This window comes from Chaetodon trifascialis, chromosome 7 (assembly GCF_039877785.1).
Source record: "Chaetodon trifascialis isolate fChaTrf1 chromosome 7, fChaTrf1.hap1, whole genome shotgun sequence".
Classification (NCBI taxonomy): Eukaryota; Metazoa; Chordata; class Actinopteri; order Chaetodontiformes; family Chaetodontidae; genus Chaetodon; species Chaetodon trifascialis.
This window is the reverse complement of record NC_092062.1, coordinates 9,349,496-9,364,399: the sequence shown is the minus strand read 5'-3', so window position 1 is coordinate 9,364,399 and position 14,904 is coordinate 9,349,496. Positions and strand designations below refer to the sequence as shown.

The 14,904-nt window shown below is 40.3% G+C and overlaps 3 protein-coding genes across 3 annotated transcripts; 1 reads left to right on the top strand and 2 right to left on the bottom strand.

Annotated features, from left to right (window-relative positions):
* Window positions 1-263: 263 nt before the first annotated feature.
* On the bottom strand, window positions 264-4,669 carry psma2a (proteasome 20S subunit alpha 2a). Its single transcript, XM_070966909.1, has 8 exons — window positions 4,615-4,669; window positions 4,015-4,091; window positions 3,516-3,648; window positions 2,744-2,866; window positions 2,557-2,638; window positions 2,299-2,372; window positions 1,362-1,419; window positions 264-1,277 (listed from the first exon to the last, which is right to left on the bottom strand). The coding sequence occupies exons 1-8, from the start codon at window positions 4,653-4,655 to the stop codon at window positions 1,161-1,163; spliced, it is 705 nt and encodes a 234-aa protein (XP_070823010.1). The 5' UTR covers window positions 4,656-4,669; the 3' UTR covers window positions 264-1,160.
* A 2,446-nt stretch (window positions 4,670-7,115) lies between these two features.
* On the top strand, window positions 7,116-9,911 carry LOC139334388 (dynein regulatory complex protein 9-like). The gene is made up of 9 exons (XM_070967231.1): window positions 7,116-7,244; window positions 7,424-7,458; window positions 7,531-7,653; window positions 7,869-7,953; window positions 8,054-8,215; window positions 8,481-8,555; window positions 9,359-9,490; window positions 9,595-9,684; window positions 9,786-9,911. Exons 1-9 carry the CDS (start codon window positions 7,116-7,118, stop codon window positions 9,903-9,905), a joined length of 951 nt encoding a protein of 316 aa, XP_070823332.1. The 3' UTR covers window positions 9,906-9,911.
* Window positions 9,912-10,452: 541 nt separating this feature from the next.
* Window positions 10,453-13,414, bottom strand: LOC139334079 (uncharacterized). The gene is made up of 5 exons (XM_070966824.1): window positions 13,165-13,414; window positions 12,556-12,703; window positions 12,345-12,383; window positions 11,786-11,932; window positions 10,453-11,618 (listed from the first exon to the last, which is right to left on the bottom strand). The coding sequence occupies exons 1-5, from the start codon at window positions 13,249-13,251 to the stop codon at window positions 11,434-11,436; spliced, it is 606 nt and encodes a 201-aa protein (XP_070822925.1). The 5' UTR covers window positions 13,252-13,414; the 3' UTR covers window positions 10,453-11,433.
* Window positions 13,415-14,904: the final 1,490 nt, after the last annotated feature.

The window sequence follows — 14,904 nt, the reverse complement described above, 5'->3', positions numbered from 1 at the left end:
CACCAAAGGCGCAGCACTTTTTATTAGTCACTGCCACTGCCATTACGATACGTCTTAATATTTGTTTAAACATAAGACAGGCGGAGGGATATATATATAATTTGAAAAGGTGTTCCGGTTGCGCTCTGCTCCATACTGCTTACAAGCGCGCGCTCATTATGTATACAAACAAGGTTCTGGTACTATGTCCATGCGTTAAACATTTAACAATAAAACTGCCATTTCCAAACAATAACATAATAATTTAAAACACGAAGGCAACGTCCATTCATCTTATTTTATTTGAATAAGTGACAGATACCAGAAGAGAAAATACAAACTTTAGAACTGTTTCTAGCCTGGAAAAAAAAGAGCATACTGTGTAAAATTGCTGTACAGGCAACTAGATCCTGACTGTAAAATCTCACAACTTTCTATTGTATCCTCCCTTCTTGCTCCCTTTTGCTGATCCACCATCCTCATGAGTTTGAGGGCTACTAATGAAGTGCAGTTAGGAGTTTGGTCTCTGAATGAATCACCCCCAGAGGCCGAAGCTATTTCCGGTCTCTCACCTTGTTACCATTTTAATTCTTTGCTTTTTGTGCAACCAAACACCATTTGTCACAATGGTTACAAGCGACAGAATTTTGTATAAATGCATAAAACAACCGTGCTTGATTTGTAAACCGAGAGCATTGCCTTTGCAACAGTGATAAGAAATTAGAAAAATGAAGGATTCAATGGAAGATTTGAGATTTCACTCATCAGAGCCCACATTCCTTATCATTTGCACATTAGGCAACTGCCACATTTCACAGGACCAGGGTATGTTTAACAAGAAAGCCAATTGTGATAACATGAGTTTACCAGCTCACAGCTACTGATGGAGTGTAGTTGTGGCAGACGCATCAGCTGAACACACATGAAGGCTGTTACTTTAAGTAAATAAGTCCCAGACAGGCTGTCTGCCACCTCATGTTAATAATCCTGAACATAATGAGGTTATGGTGGGCATCCTTTCATGTTCTCAGGGCAGAAACAGTTTGGCCTGAACACAATGTGGTCAAACTCTATCTGAATAACTGGTTTACAAAAATGTGTCATGAGACTGATGACTAATGTGCTGTTATGCTTTTGTCATGAAATGTGGTCTGAAAGCCCCATAATCAGGGAAGGTGTGTTCACGCAATGGCTGCCAGGTAGTCTTTCACCTCCGCTGGGGTGAGTCTTTTGAAGCCGGCCTCATTACAGATCCCCACCTCGATGTTCTCCTCTGTCATCTGACCCTCAAAGCTCTCCTGAAACACAAAGGTAGGACAGTGTAAATGACTATAGTATTGGTGAAGACAGTTCATATTTTAGGTGTTCTGTAACAAACATACCTTCAATGTCAAGATGGCTGTGTGGATGGCATCTTCCAATTCCAGATCATTGTTATACCTGCAGAACAAAACAAAGCGGTCATCTAGAAATCTGTGTAGTGTGCATCAAGTAGAAGAACTGCAAGTGTTGTGAAAGCCCAACCAATGAGACACATGCATTCATGGTGAACAGTATGTTAAAATGCGAGCTTCTTAAAAAGGTGCAATATGTAAGAACTTAAGTTTAAAGGTCCAGTGTGTAGGATTTAGGAGGATCAACTGGCAACAATGGAACATAACATTCTAAATTATGTTATAATTAGTCTAAAATCACTGGAAAATAAGCATGTTTGTGTTTTCAGTTTCAGTTGAGAATGTCTACAGAGGGAAGAGGTCTTCCACTAAGTCTGCCATGTTGCACTGTCATGTTAGTACAGTAGTCCAGAACAGACAAACCAACCACTGGCTCTAGAGAGGGCCTTTCACATGTTTAGCAGCCACCACAGGTGAGGTGGGGGAAATTCATTTGGTTGTAATCTGCACCCTGACCACTAGATGTCACTAAAGTACTGGACCATAACAAAGTTCAGCCGTGAATTTAAATTATCAAGAGAAATTAAAGAAATAAGTTTCAATGCTATGTCAAAGACTTTTCCCATTTTGCATAAAAGACCCAAGTGTTAGTATGACATAGCAAGCTATGGTGACACCAATTTCACGCCATTTAGGTCACCTGATGGAAGAGCAACCACGCAATCCACCCTGGCCCTCATGCAAAACTCAATAACTTTTCTATAATTGTAATGAAGCAAATACCAATCTGCCCTGTGTGCTGAATACAAATTTACCTGAAAAAAGTAAACATTCACTGCACTCTTCCACCCTATATACACATTAAACTTGAGCTTCAATTCCATCTGCACTGACATTTAAAGTATAGAAATATCACTCTTCTTACCTTTTTTCAAGGAATGTTTTTCCATTAACATAGTTCTTTCCCATGGCTGTGGCTTTCCAAGCAAAATATGCACCCTACCAGCCAGAAACAGAAGATTAAAAATCCAGCAAGAAGTTCCACTTCTGACAGTCTTTACATTCGAATCACTGCTGACTGAGAGCAATGTGAATAAATGTTGAACACATTTCAGGCAGACAAGGTGTGCAACTAAATACAAAGCATTTTTCAACAAATATTTAAGTTAATAATACAACATACAGAAGGGTCTGACTGGAACAGGTAGGGGTGGTCTTCATCCCATCCAGCTATCAGCAATGAAACGCCAAAGGGACGTACTCCACTGGAGGAAAAGAGCATGACAGGTTAAATGTAAAAATTTTGACTTACCTTAGGATAATGTGTATATAAGTCGTGCGTGTATTGGTGCATCTTTGTGTATACTCACCCAGACTGTGTGTACTCTTGCATTACAGAGGCCACTCTCTGGACAAGCTGGCCTGTGGGGATTGGTTCCTGATAAACCAGGAAGTACTGTTGTGCCAACTTCCGGGCTCGTCGCACTAAAACCCTGCAAAAATGACACAACTCTTTAATTTAATACTGCATGTGAGGTTCAGCAGTCAAACAAAGTTATTTTTTTATTTTTCCCCAATCTTGTGCACACAAAATATGGCCATGCTCATTACCCACAACCTAATCAATATCATATGTTTGTATGTGCACAAGACATCATTTTAGCTTTAAGCTTAACTCACCAGCTCTGAAAGAAAAATGATCCCCAGAGAAAAAGCCCACAAGAAATGCTTGAGACTGTCCCGAGTACAAACTAGCATCCACCAAGATATTTTATATCTTGTATTGCAAATGTCTCCTTTCAGCAGGTGTTTCTAAATTCTTGGATGTCAGAGCTCCAGATATCAATAATTGTCTGGAATGCAGAATATGCAAACTGTTTGACAATGTAAAATATATCCACTTTTTGAAGGGTTAAAACATGCAAACCCTCCCATATATCAGTTTAAAATAGTCTGGATAAGGCTCGGAATATTGTTGCTCAAGCTGCTAGGAACAATCTACACGCAGCCTATTTTCATATCTTTGCCTCTGTGGAGCATTTGGAAGCTGTTAGACATCACACAGACAGACACTTCTTAAGTTAGCAAAGAAACCTAGTTCCTGCATTCTGTATTCCTTCCAAACAGAGAAAGACACCCCACCTGTAGTCAGGGCCCATGCCGCTGTAGACCATGCCTATGTGTTTTGTGATAGGCTCCACTTTATGGACACTCTGTTCATCATACAGAATTGACTTTTGTTTCTTCTCTGTAGCCAGGACAACTCCATTGGAAGCTAAAAACAAACATAATATCACCATTATGGCCTTCATAAATCCTCACCAATGACCATTTTTTCTAACCAGCTTCAAATATGTAATGTCATGTATGTCCTTTAAAGATGCTGGTGACCACTTAGGTTGCTGCACCACTGATCTGGACAAACAGCACGTCGTTCACAATTGCAAGAAGTACTGCAGACCTTAACCTTTTACCAATGAATGCAATTTAGATGATACACGACTTGAGACAGTCTTTCATCCTCTGATCTGATGACCAGGCATCAAATTATTGTGCTGTATTATCCCATTAAAAAAAAATTTTGATTTTAAAGCACTTATTTTACCAACAGTAAGGAACAATAACTTCCAGGACTCCTCACCTTTGATGCCAACTGAGGGTGCTCCGGCTGCTACAGCTGCCAGGGCATATTCAATCTGAACCAGTTTTCCAGAGGGGCTACAGGAAAAAAACATGATGTTGCATGTGAGGCGGAGGAAACATAATTAAGCTATATGCAAACCCAGAAACTACAATGGTTTGACAATGAGATTTAGCGTACAACTACGAACAGAGGCGAAACCGAAAGAAAACGCTAAAACAACTGACTCATCTGCGCTAATTTAGCTAAGCTAGTCTCTAGAAGATTAGCATATAAACTGACCTGTTCCGAACTATTCATTAATATGCTAACAAATAGAACAATTTGGCGACTTATTACTATCGTTATCAGAAGCAACGACCTTTCAAATCCGTTACATTTAAAAACATGTTACTCGACATGCTAACAGTTAGCTAACGTTAGCCGATTCATTAATACCCGGCAATGACAGTGCATCAACTACAACGGCTCCCCAAACCACCTTTCGATATCAAAATTGATCTACATATATTTTAGCAATCTATTATTCAACAACAACCTCTAAAGACTAAAGGTTTAGATGCTTGTTTCAATTTTCATAACAATTTTCGCAAAGTTTACCTAAATGTGGTGAGGGAGAAACTGTAGCCTCGTTCCGCCATCTTGCTCTTTTTCTTCTTCTACTCTGCGTGAGTCGTAAATCCACCTAAGAGCGTTTACTGCCACCCAGTGTCACTCAGTACGACAAGCCCAGAAGAATGATACTGTATATTCCTGTGGTAACGTAAACGTGAAAATGCAATTCCACAATAACATTAATTTCCCATGCGTCTATATTATGTGAGTAAAAATTAAAATGATAAAGCAATAATGCAATTAGCATTTCTATTTACACATATTCATATGGATGGAAGCCTATGGGGGACTATTTTAAAATGATAAACTTGGAAAAGAAATTGGAATTCTACAGTTGGCCGTGTTTGCAATATCGTTTCGGCCATTATCTCGACATTATCTCGACATCTCAAGATAACAGCGCTCATTTTCTCAAGACGATGGTTGAATTCATCTCAGTAATGCAAAATGACTGTTGTTTTCTCAAGATCACAGAACAATTATCAGAAAATGCGTGTTGTCTGAGTTTAGCTGTGAGCCATGGTTTATTGTTCTTGAGTGTGCAGAACGTTTCACTTGCCACACACAAACCGTTATAAAAACTTTTAGCATTTGTAAACCCCTTTTAAATATGATACAACATTGATGAACATATAGTATATTATGTACAGAAGGTTTGTACAGATACACCAGTTCACCATACAGGCTGGGAAAAATAACAGCATGCTGTCTTGCCGTTCAACACATACTTGAAGTCTAAATATAACGGCTTCATGATTTCCATATGATTTCCCTCCATCATTCAGAGTCTCTTGGGCAGGAAGAAGTACCTGTGGCCCTTGATGTCTGTTCGATTCTTCATCACATTCCTCATCTTCCTCCTTAAGATGTTTCTGCCTTAAGAGTTGCCTTTTCTGATCACACTCATATGTTGAACAGTCATCTACTGTAACTGTACATACTTTGTTTCTGATGGTTTGTTTGTAGGTCAGCTCTGCGTTGCCTCCATGGTACCTTGACAGTGAGACTGCTGTAGATCTGTGTCTCTGAGGGAAACAGTCCCAGTACAGTGTGTTCAGGGGATGAGTGGGAAGGCCACACAAGAAGCCTCACAGTGTGACAGCATCATGCATGTACTACGGTGTAGCTTGTACCTTCAGTCAGTATTACCTTAAAGCTTTAACTCCCTGCAGAGAGTGCAACAAATGATGACTGTAATATTGAACTTTAGTGCAATAGCTGATCAAAGTATCTGTATATTCTTTCTCTTGTGTTTAAAAAATATGCAAAAACATGATTTTCTTTCTTCTGTAATGGTTCCTGATGTCCCTCCAGGCAGTCTTCAATCAATTCTTTCTTTATTGATCCCAATTCAGGAAATTATTCCCAAGGTACAGGTACTGGGGACCCCTTGACAATTACAACGGGGGTCCAGAAGTAAGTGAATGGCGATCAGTGAGTTATGAGCACTCTCAATTTCCTCTACATCCAAGCCAGAGAGGCATTAGATTGTCTTTCTGGATTTCTTGCCTGTCCTTTTTCTATCACTAAATCCAGTTCATTAATTAACAGCAGGGATGCCACAGTGAGGTCAGTGCAAGTTCATTTCTCCAGTCACATCACCTAGCTGATGTGACTGATTCCCAAATCGTTTGCCTCGTGTGGGCTTTTAATTTGGGTGAGTTTTTGATTTTCAATTTTGTAATTAAATTTGGAATTACCGTAAAATATCCACTATTAAATATTTACATTAAAAATAGTCCATAACTAGTTAAACAAGACCATGTTACCTCAAAATGGAGTGGTGGTTATCAGGTGGCATGAGGAAAGCTGGGAGTGGAGAATCAACCTCAACAAGAAAATAATTTGTGAAAAGAAAAAGAAGGAATGTGAATTTCTCAAAACATGTGGAGCTTGCCATGGAGCAACCTGTGTGCCAGGTGCCAGGGTGCAAAACCCTGAGGAGGCAGCATCAGGAATATTTCCCTGTGCTCAGTGAGCAAGTTGGATCCAGAATCCATTTCCCCCAGTAACGAGGATGCCATCACATGTCTTACATGTCAGCCACATAATACATGGCTGTCACGCTTTTTTTCTTTTTTCAATAAAGTTGCGAGAAAAAAATCGGTGCCCTAATGCGTTACCATAGTGACACGTACACTGTCAAACTGTCGGCTAACAGTAGCTAATCGTACTTTTAAAAGACCTGAAGTAAGTGAGAGTTTTTTTGTATGTTATAATTATTATCTTTTACCATGGAGCAGAAGTTAGTTAACGTTAGCACCGTGCTACAGGGAACCCCTCTTAGTTTGATGTTATCGTGCTTATCCATGAAAGTACATGCTGATGCGAAATATTGGCTCTTTTGGGACATGGGACAGCATCATGCTAGCACCAACTTGAAAAACAAAAACAAAAACGTTTATCCATCCTTGTTTATCATCACCCGTGAAACCAATTGTAATTGAAAATAAAAACAATAAACTGATGTTCTACACTACCACAGGATGTCTCTATCCCGGATTCAGAGTCTGAGACTGGCAGCTGTACTGGAGGACTGTTCAGACCAGTTGGACTTACTGGGACATACTCTGGCGGTAAAGATCAGCAGGGAGCAAGGGCCTACAGCAGCACAGGTGACTTTCACTGTGTTTATCATGGTCAACAGTCCAGAACATCTGTCTGCTTTTTGGTTTCAAGGGAGTTATATTTCCATTTCATGAGCTTACTGGGCAAATGTACTGACCACAATAATGTGTGTCAATGTACCTGTGTGTGTGTGTGTGTGTGTGTGTGTGTGTGTGTGTGTGTTTAGGAGAAGGTCAGGCTAACCAAACTGAGAAGAGACTGGTGAGTAAACAGAAGAACATTAAGTTGCATCATCACTTTTTCCTGATGAGCTCTGTCGCTGTCGCTCTGCAGTCGGTACATCTCACAGCAGGTTTTCAAGCTGCATCTGGAGCTGGAGGAGAAGCAGAGTTTCAGTTGTCTGCAGCAGGTGGTGGAAGAAGAGGAGCAGAAGAAGAAGGCTGAGAACATGAGAAGGTTCATCACTGCATCATTTGGAAATAATACTAATAATATACATTTTAACTGTAATAAGAATATGTGACTACAAAGGGTAATTTTATAGACTCAGAGTGATGTGACTTCTGAGTGTTGCGTGGGTGGAGAAGGGGTGGAGGGTGGAAGAAGCGAAAAAAGACAAAGAAGGGGGCAAGTCTGTCTTGTATCAGTAATGTGAGTGTCTCTATACCCAGAGAGGCAAAGAAAGAGCTGGAGCAGAGAAAACAAACTTTACAGAGACGACAAGAGGAGTATCAACAGAAAACTGAGAAACTGCAGGTAAGAAACAAAGTACAGATCCAAAAACCAAAGCTGTCTGCAAGTCCGAAGTTGGGTGAACGCACTTCTTCTGAAATTTGTGCATGTCCTTCCCCCACAGGACATGCACAGGCTCATCAAAGACCTGCAGCATCAGCTGAATGAGCAGTCGTCAAAGGTTTCCAACAAGAGGAAGATTGTGGAGAAAATCATCGAGCTGCAGCTTCAGCAGGCACAAAAGGAGAGCAGCCAGGCTGAGAAGCTGCTGGAAAACCAGCTGGAGGTGGGTCAAACGCTCCATCTGTTCCAGTCCAGCCCACAGAAACAGATGTTTTCAAATCGATTTTCCATCAGAGTGCAGACATGACCTCCGCCCTGCTCTCTGCTCCCTTCCTGTTCAAACATGGACACGTACCTCTGTCATCTGGTCTGAAATATGCACATAACCAGTGTCCGTGCATTTTCCTCAGACTTTACAAATGCACGCTGAGACTCCAGACTTAAATAGTTGTCCAAATCATGTCTTCTGTTATCTCCCTCTGTTTCAGCTGCTGCACAAACAGCTGAGGGAGGAGATGAGAGTTCATGACGAGTCAGAGAAATTCCTGCAAAATCGATATGAGGTTGGTACAGCAACATCACTATCACTGTGTTCAGCTTTAGTACAAATCCAGTCCCTGTGTCCTGTAGACATCCCCTTAATGCCACAAGAGGGCACTGTATCTGAGACTTAAGTTGGCACACCAGAGTCTGTATTTATCAAACTGCTGAAACTAAAAATTTGGTCTTAAGTGAATGTAAAAAGTAAAAGTCTTTCACTTTTACTCTTACTTGCAAACTTAAGGATAATGCTGTTTATCAAATGTTACATCTTAAAAATACTCTTAAATATGTAAAGATATAAGATTGAACATATAAGATTAGGGATTTCACACAAATAAAATCAACCTTTTTTAAATGAAAATGACCTATGTTTTCTCAAATTTCAAATCTTCACTATTATAAGAATAAAACTAATGTTAATCAGTAATTACATTTAATCCAACAATCTGAAAAGGTCAGTTCATGGCAATGGCCTCATGACAATCTCTAAATTAATGCACCAATGCACATCCAGTACCTGCAGGGAGGATATGTGGCAAACTCATCAGTAGAGTGGGGTCTTATAACAATATTTCATCATACATCCAGGTTAGTAATGGTTCATCCGAACCTTTGCTCATAATCAGTAATCGGGTTCAACTAAGCATACTGTTCTGTTTCAAATCCCATCAAGCTGCAGTTAGTATTGTTTACTGGTGTTGTTTAAACAGCAACTGAACACCATATTTTAGCTTGACCACTTGAGGTTTTAAGCAGACGCAGCAGAGGCAATGGAGAGTGGCAGAACAGGGGATGTTAATTAGTGTTGCTGTTGTTGTTTCAGGAGATGCAGCAGCTGCTGCAGCAGTGGCAGCAGCGCACAGAGCAGATGCTGCAGGAGAAGAAGCAGCAGCTGAACAATGTGCGCTGCAAAAGAACAGTGAATTTGGACAGACTGATGGAAATGAGGAGGAAGGTGAGCAGCTACTAGCGCTGAACATGGCTCAGTGAACAACTGCCGATGCTGAACAGGATGCAAAGTCACTATTAGATGAGCATTATGATGCTGAATGTGTTCAGTTCAGGGAGATGGAGGAGGTGGTGATAGAGGACAGGGAGGAGCAGGAGAAACTGCGCCAACAGGAGGCAGAAGCCAGAGCTGCTACCAAGGTAACAACATCCAATCAGAACTCACATCACATCACTCAGTCTAGTTATTTAGTGTCCTGATGCCTAATTCTGACCCTGGTCTGTGGCCGTTGACCCCCCAGCTGCAGGCCTGGTGGAGAGGCTGCATGGTCCGCCGAGGTCTTGGTAGTTTTAAAAAAGCAGAGGAAGGTAAGAAAGGCCAGAAGAAGAAGGAGGGAAAGAAGAAGAAGAAGAAGAAATGATTTTTCTCCAACACTCTTTTGAGCCATTGAAATAATGTATATAACTCAATAAGAGTAACTCAAGAGTCTCTGTGTCTTCTTTGTTCTTTATTCAAAATAGTAAAAACATGTTTTTGTCATTTCAACAAAATAAAACACTCAACTTGTCTAATACAATATTTAAGAAGATTAAGAAAAGACAGTTCACTGTGTGACATGGAGCATACAGCAATATAATATATAAACATATCAGCAGACAAAAGAGTAGCACCTTGATTCAAAGTCCTCTTATTCCATATTTTATGCACAGGTTGCCCTGAAGGAAGAGGTGAAACTGTCATTTAATAAGATTAAACAACACCCAAACATAAAAATGCGAGAAGTCTAAATGACTTCCAGCAATGAAGACTACTAAGTAGTCTACTGTTAATGACCATAGGCCATACATTTAGTCTACGCCTTTATCATGACATGATAAGGATTTCAGTCACATAGTATTTCAACTCTATTAGCTCATGCAATCACACAAAATAAAATTAATAAATTATAGAGCTGCTATGAAGAATCCTACAGCAACTTTTCTTTCCTAACAAAGTATCAGTCAGCATATCAGACCAGCGGACATCAATTACATAACTATGAGATGGTCATAGATATGAGTCATTACAAAGTCACATCCGTGAGGAAATGAATCCGTTGAAAATGCTCCCAACTTCGTGTCCTCACCTCTGACAGAGGAGCAGAAGCCCCGGCATTGCAAAACAGGAAACCCCTTTGCTGAGGAGAATTACTTTGAGGGTGAGGCTTGGGGAGCTGACGTTTGTTTGTGCGCACATGAACTCCAACAACAATACTAGAATTGTGATGAGTAATGGTTAGGTCCTTCATACTGTACTCCCAAATTTCAGACCAGTCTGGAGTCACGCCAACACCAAGACCAGTGCAAAAAATCTCATTAAGCTATACCAGTGATGTAAGTCAAAACGGAAGAGCTGCAACAGTAAGTCGATTCACCCGTTAGCCAATCCACACGAAATGAATCAGCAGTAAGTGATTAATTGTTAGTAAGTCATTATAAGTCATTCTTTCAGCAAAAAATGACAAAACCTCTCTGGTGCTTTGGTGTCCCAGCGTCCTAAATGTCAGATTTTGGTGTTTTTTCAGTCCTCTATGATATTAAGCCAGATATCTTGGACTTTTGGACATTTGATCAACAAAACAAGCTGTCTGAATACCATTAACTATTAAGACGTTTTACAGATGAATCTGTCACCTAGAAAACAACCGACAGTTATCAATTATTAAAATAGTTGTTAGACATAGCCCTAAAAAATAATGTTAAAGGAGAGGAGGAGACAGATGTCGGGTTTATAGGCAACGGCAGCCAAACCTGCAGAAGTTCTGAGTCAGAGCAGAGACTGCGACAAATCCAAAAGGTGAAAAAAGTGGTCTGGAGACTGTTCGCCCAAATACTGAGCTGTTATCCTGTTAAAGACGACAGCGTTGCTCCAGTGTGCAGAAGGAGTATCAGCTCTGTGCGGCCAAAGCATCACAGTTGCAGTTCTTCAGTTTCAGTCGAGTGGGTCTGCTCAGCGTGCATGTAGTTGTTGTCTCCGATGATGACACAGTTGAGGTGGGAACTGTGGATGTTGACACTCGGCGGCTCTGCTGGTGGAGGAGGAGAGGCCTGTGCTTCCCTCTGCTGTCCTTGGCTGCAGCTGCATCTTGCCTGATCTGTAACACGTGAACAAAGACCCAGGTGTTTTCACCTCTCATGAGTGCTGTGATACGTCTACTACAACTACTGCAAAAAACATGCAATTACGAGAACATCAGCTGCAGCTCAAAGCAGTTAAAATTCCAGAAAAACGTGCTTTGAAATAGGTTTGGCTGTTACCCACTGTGTATTTGGAGCTCAGATTCCTGCATCAGAGGCTGACTGTCTGCCACCACAGACGGGTACATGTCGTTCCCAATGACGCAGTCGACCAAGGTGGAGTTGCTGATGTTCACAATCAAAATGGTCGACGGCGGACCAAGGAGTGCCACTGTTTATGAGTGGGCAAGGGAGAGAAAGGGAAAAAGGGAAGAGAAGATAAGAACAGGAAGTTGTTCCAGAGTGATGAAATAGCAGAAATGCGTCACTATCACTGAGGTCCTTATAGTTCCCCAATATATGGAAAGAGCTTGCTATAGAAAAAGGCCCAGCAGAGAAAGTGTATGAGATGTTGCTAAGGCAAATGTGCTAACAAAATGAATTAACACTGATTTACTGCTTGACAGATTTTGTTCAAGTCCTTATTGTAAAACACAGAAAATGAGTTTCTACCGAACTTCTGCTTAAAATGACGGAAAAAGCACCAGTATGTTTCAAGATTTCACTAAGAAAAGTAAGACTTACAAAGGATCAAGCAAAGACTGGAGGAAAGAATAAAGAACGGGAGTGTAACACAAACTTACCTTGTGAAGTTTTAACCTCTGGAGTTTGATTATTCTGAGCTATAAAGACAGTGAGAGAGGTGAAGTTATATTTGTGCTCATGATAAACTCAAGGAAATATCAGTGCAGATCAAGTCAGATAATAAAGACAGACTCTGAACGATGACAAGACCGCAACACATACAACGATGAGGACAGTATTTAGGTTGAATCCCACAGGGACGAATCTTACCTGGGCAGCAGGTCCAGCATGCCTTTTCACACAGCATGGTGCCTACGGGGCAGCAGAACAGCTCACAGGCCTGTCTGCAGCTCTTCTGCGCCATCCTGTGCACCACCTGGATGATCTTCTGTATGCTGGAGGCTTTGAACGTCATCACCTGAAGGAGACAAGCGGACAGGAGTCCTTTTAGTTTGATACCCCACACAACGTGAACGTCTCTCCTTCCAGAGAAGGTGTGAGGGGGCTTTTACCGCCAACAGCTCAATACCACCCTTTTCTAGGTCAGGCGCACTTTCGCTGAGGTTGGGAACTTTTTCTTCTGCCATTAGAAAAAACAAGTCAAAACCTGATTGCTTTTAGACTTTTACTTTTTATCCCCTACGAAAACTGAACTCCAGCCTGCGTGTGTGTATTTCTAATGCTGCTGGATGACACACAGGTGACGCTAGAAGTCTCTCTCTCTGTTAGGGGAGCCGGTTAGATGACATAAATAAAAATGTATCATTATGATTATTAATAATTTCAAAAATAAATTAAATAACAACATCTTATATAGAATCACACACTACTTTACAGAGAGTAAACAGAACAACAAGGAAATATTTAAAGATGACCCACCTGATTGAACGCCGATAGTTCTTTCATTTTGTTAAAGCTGCTGTTAATAAAAGGACTGAGGGGTAGAGGGTCGGAGCTGTGCATCATGAACGTAGCCGTGGTGTTATTGTCTTAAAAGCGACGAACACACACTGATATAACACAAGCCGACAGAATTCCCCGTCCGAGCGGCGCATGCGCACCTGAACTCGGAGTTTCCATCTGGTTAGGTTGAACACACTTTGAAAACACTTTGAATGTGTGTTGTCTTGTTTTCGTCTTGAAATGGGAGATCTGGGGGGAGAACTGAGAGGCTCCAATGATAAAACTGCACGACTAAATCAAACTTGTTTGCACCATTTGAAACATTTCTAAGTTTATGTGTGTCTGCAGTCAGCAGCTGCACATTTATCAGTGTCTGACACAGCGGTAAGACTGCAACTACCTCTCATTATTAAGCCATGCCGTGTATGAACCTCTTAAGTTTTGGACAAACAGGCTTCGTCTCTCTCTCGCTGCTGCGCTTTCACCCCAGCTCTGTCCTGATGCCTTCACTGCACCTCGTATACTCTAATATCCAAGTGCGGGAGCGTCAAAGCACGCAGCATTACGTTAAGATTTAGAAAACAAATGGACAGGAGTAAAACTAGATTCATAGTATTTCACCTGGAAATAAGGTGGCGTGGTCCTGTTTTGCACTGAAACATCAGAACGAGGACGAGGAAATGATGCAACAGTGCTGACTTCGTGCTACAGGTAAACCATTCACAAAGCCTGCTTCAGAATAGTATATATATATATATATATATATATATATATATATATATATATATATATATATATATATATATATATATATATATATATATATATATATATATATATATATGTATGTATATGTATATGTATATGTATATATATATATATATATATATATATATATATATATATATATATATATATATATATATATATATATATATGTATATATATATATATATATATATATATGTATATATGTGTATATATATATATATGTGTGTGTGTGTGTGTGTGTGTGTGTGTGTGTGTGTGTGTGTGTGTATGTGTGAATAAATATATATTAAATTAATTAAGTCTTGCAAGTCAAACAGCAAACCCTTCAGCCCTTCTGTTCTATGAATGCTCAGTTGTTTCAGGTCCAATCACAATAGTTCAACTTCACTGGGACTATATGAATCACCAGTCAAGTTGCATGACAAGAGAAATATTCTTAAAGCATCAAAACATGCAGCATGAAAACAACTTTGTTGTGAGACCACGGCACTAAAGAGTGAAAATGAAAATAACCAATCCTATGCCTACACATACATACCAGCCAATGGGGCATTCACACATGGATGAGTTTGATTAATGGTGATGTTGTTCCAGGCCAATCATATCACTGAACTAGTAGAGAGGCAAGGGGTCTGATGATGATATAGGTGACGCCATACGTGGATCATGAATAAGGAGAAGTGCGTTTTTGAGGAAGAACTCCAGCTGATATAAAAGAGGTTGTTTCCCAAAATGTGCCTCTCAAATGAGGCACACTACGAAAACAATCTACAAGCTGAGAGAAAAAGAGAACTAGCAGAAACAAAACATATAAAAGAAATAAACTTTTAGACATGAAGGGCTTTTTGGCTAAACTTACTCACTTCTATCCCTGAAAAACTAAGATAAAATGCGATGCCGTCCATGAATGTCCAGCCATATGATTAGTTACGCTGTTCTTTTCCA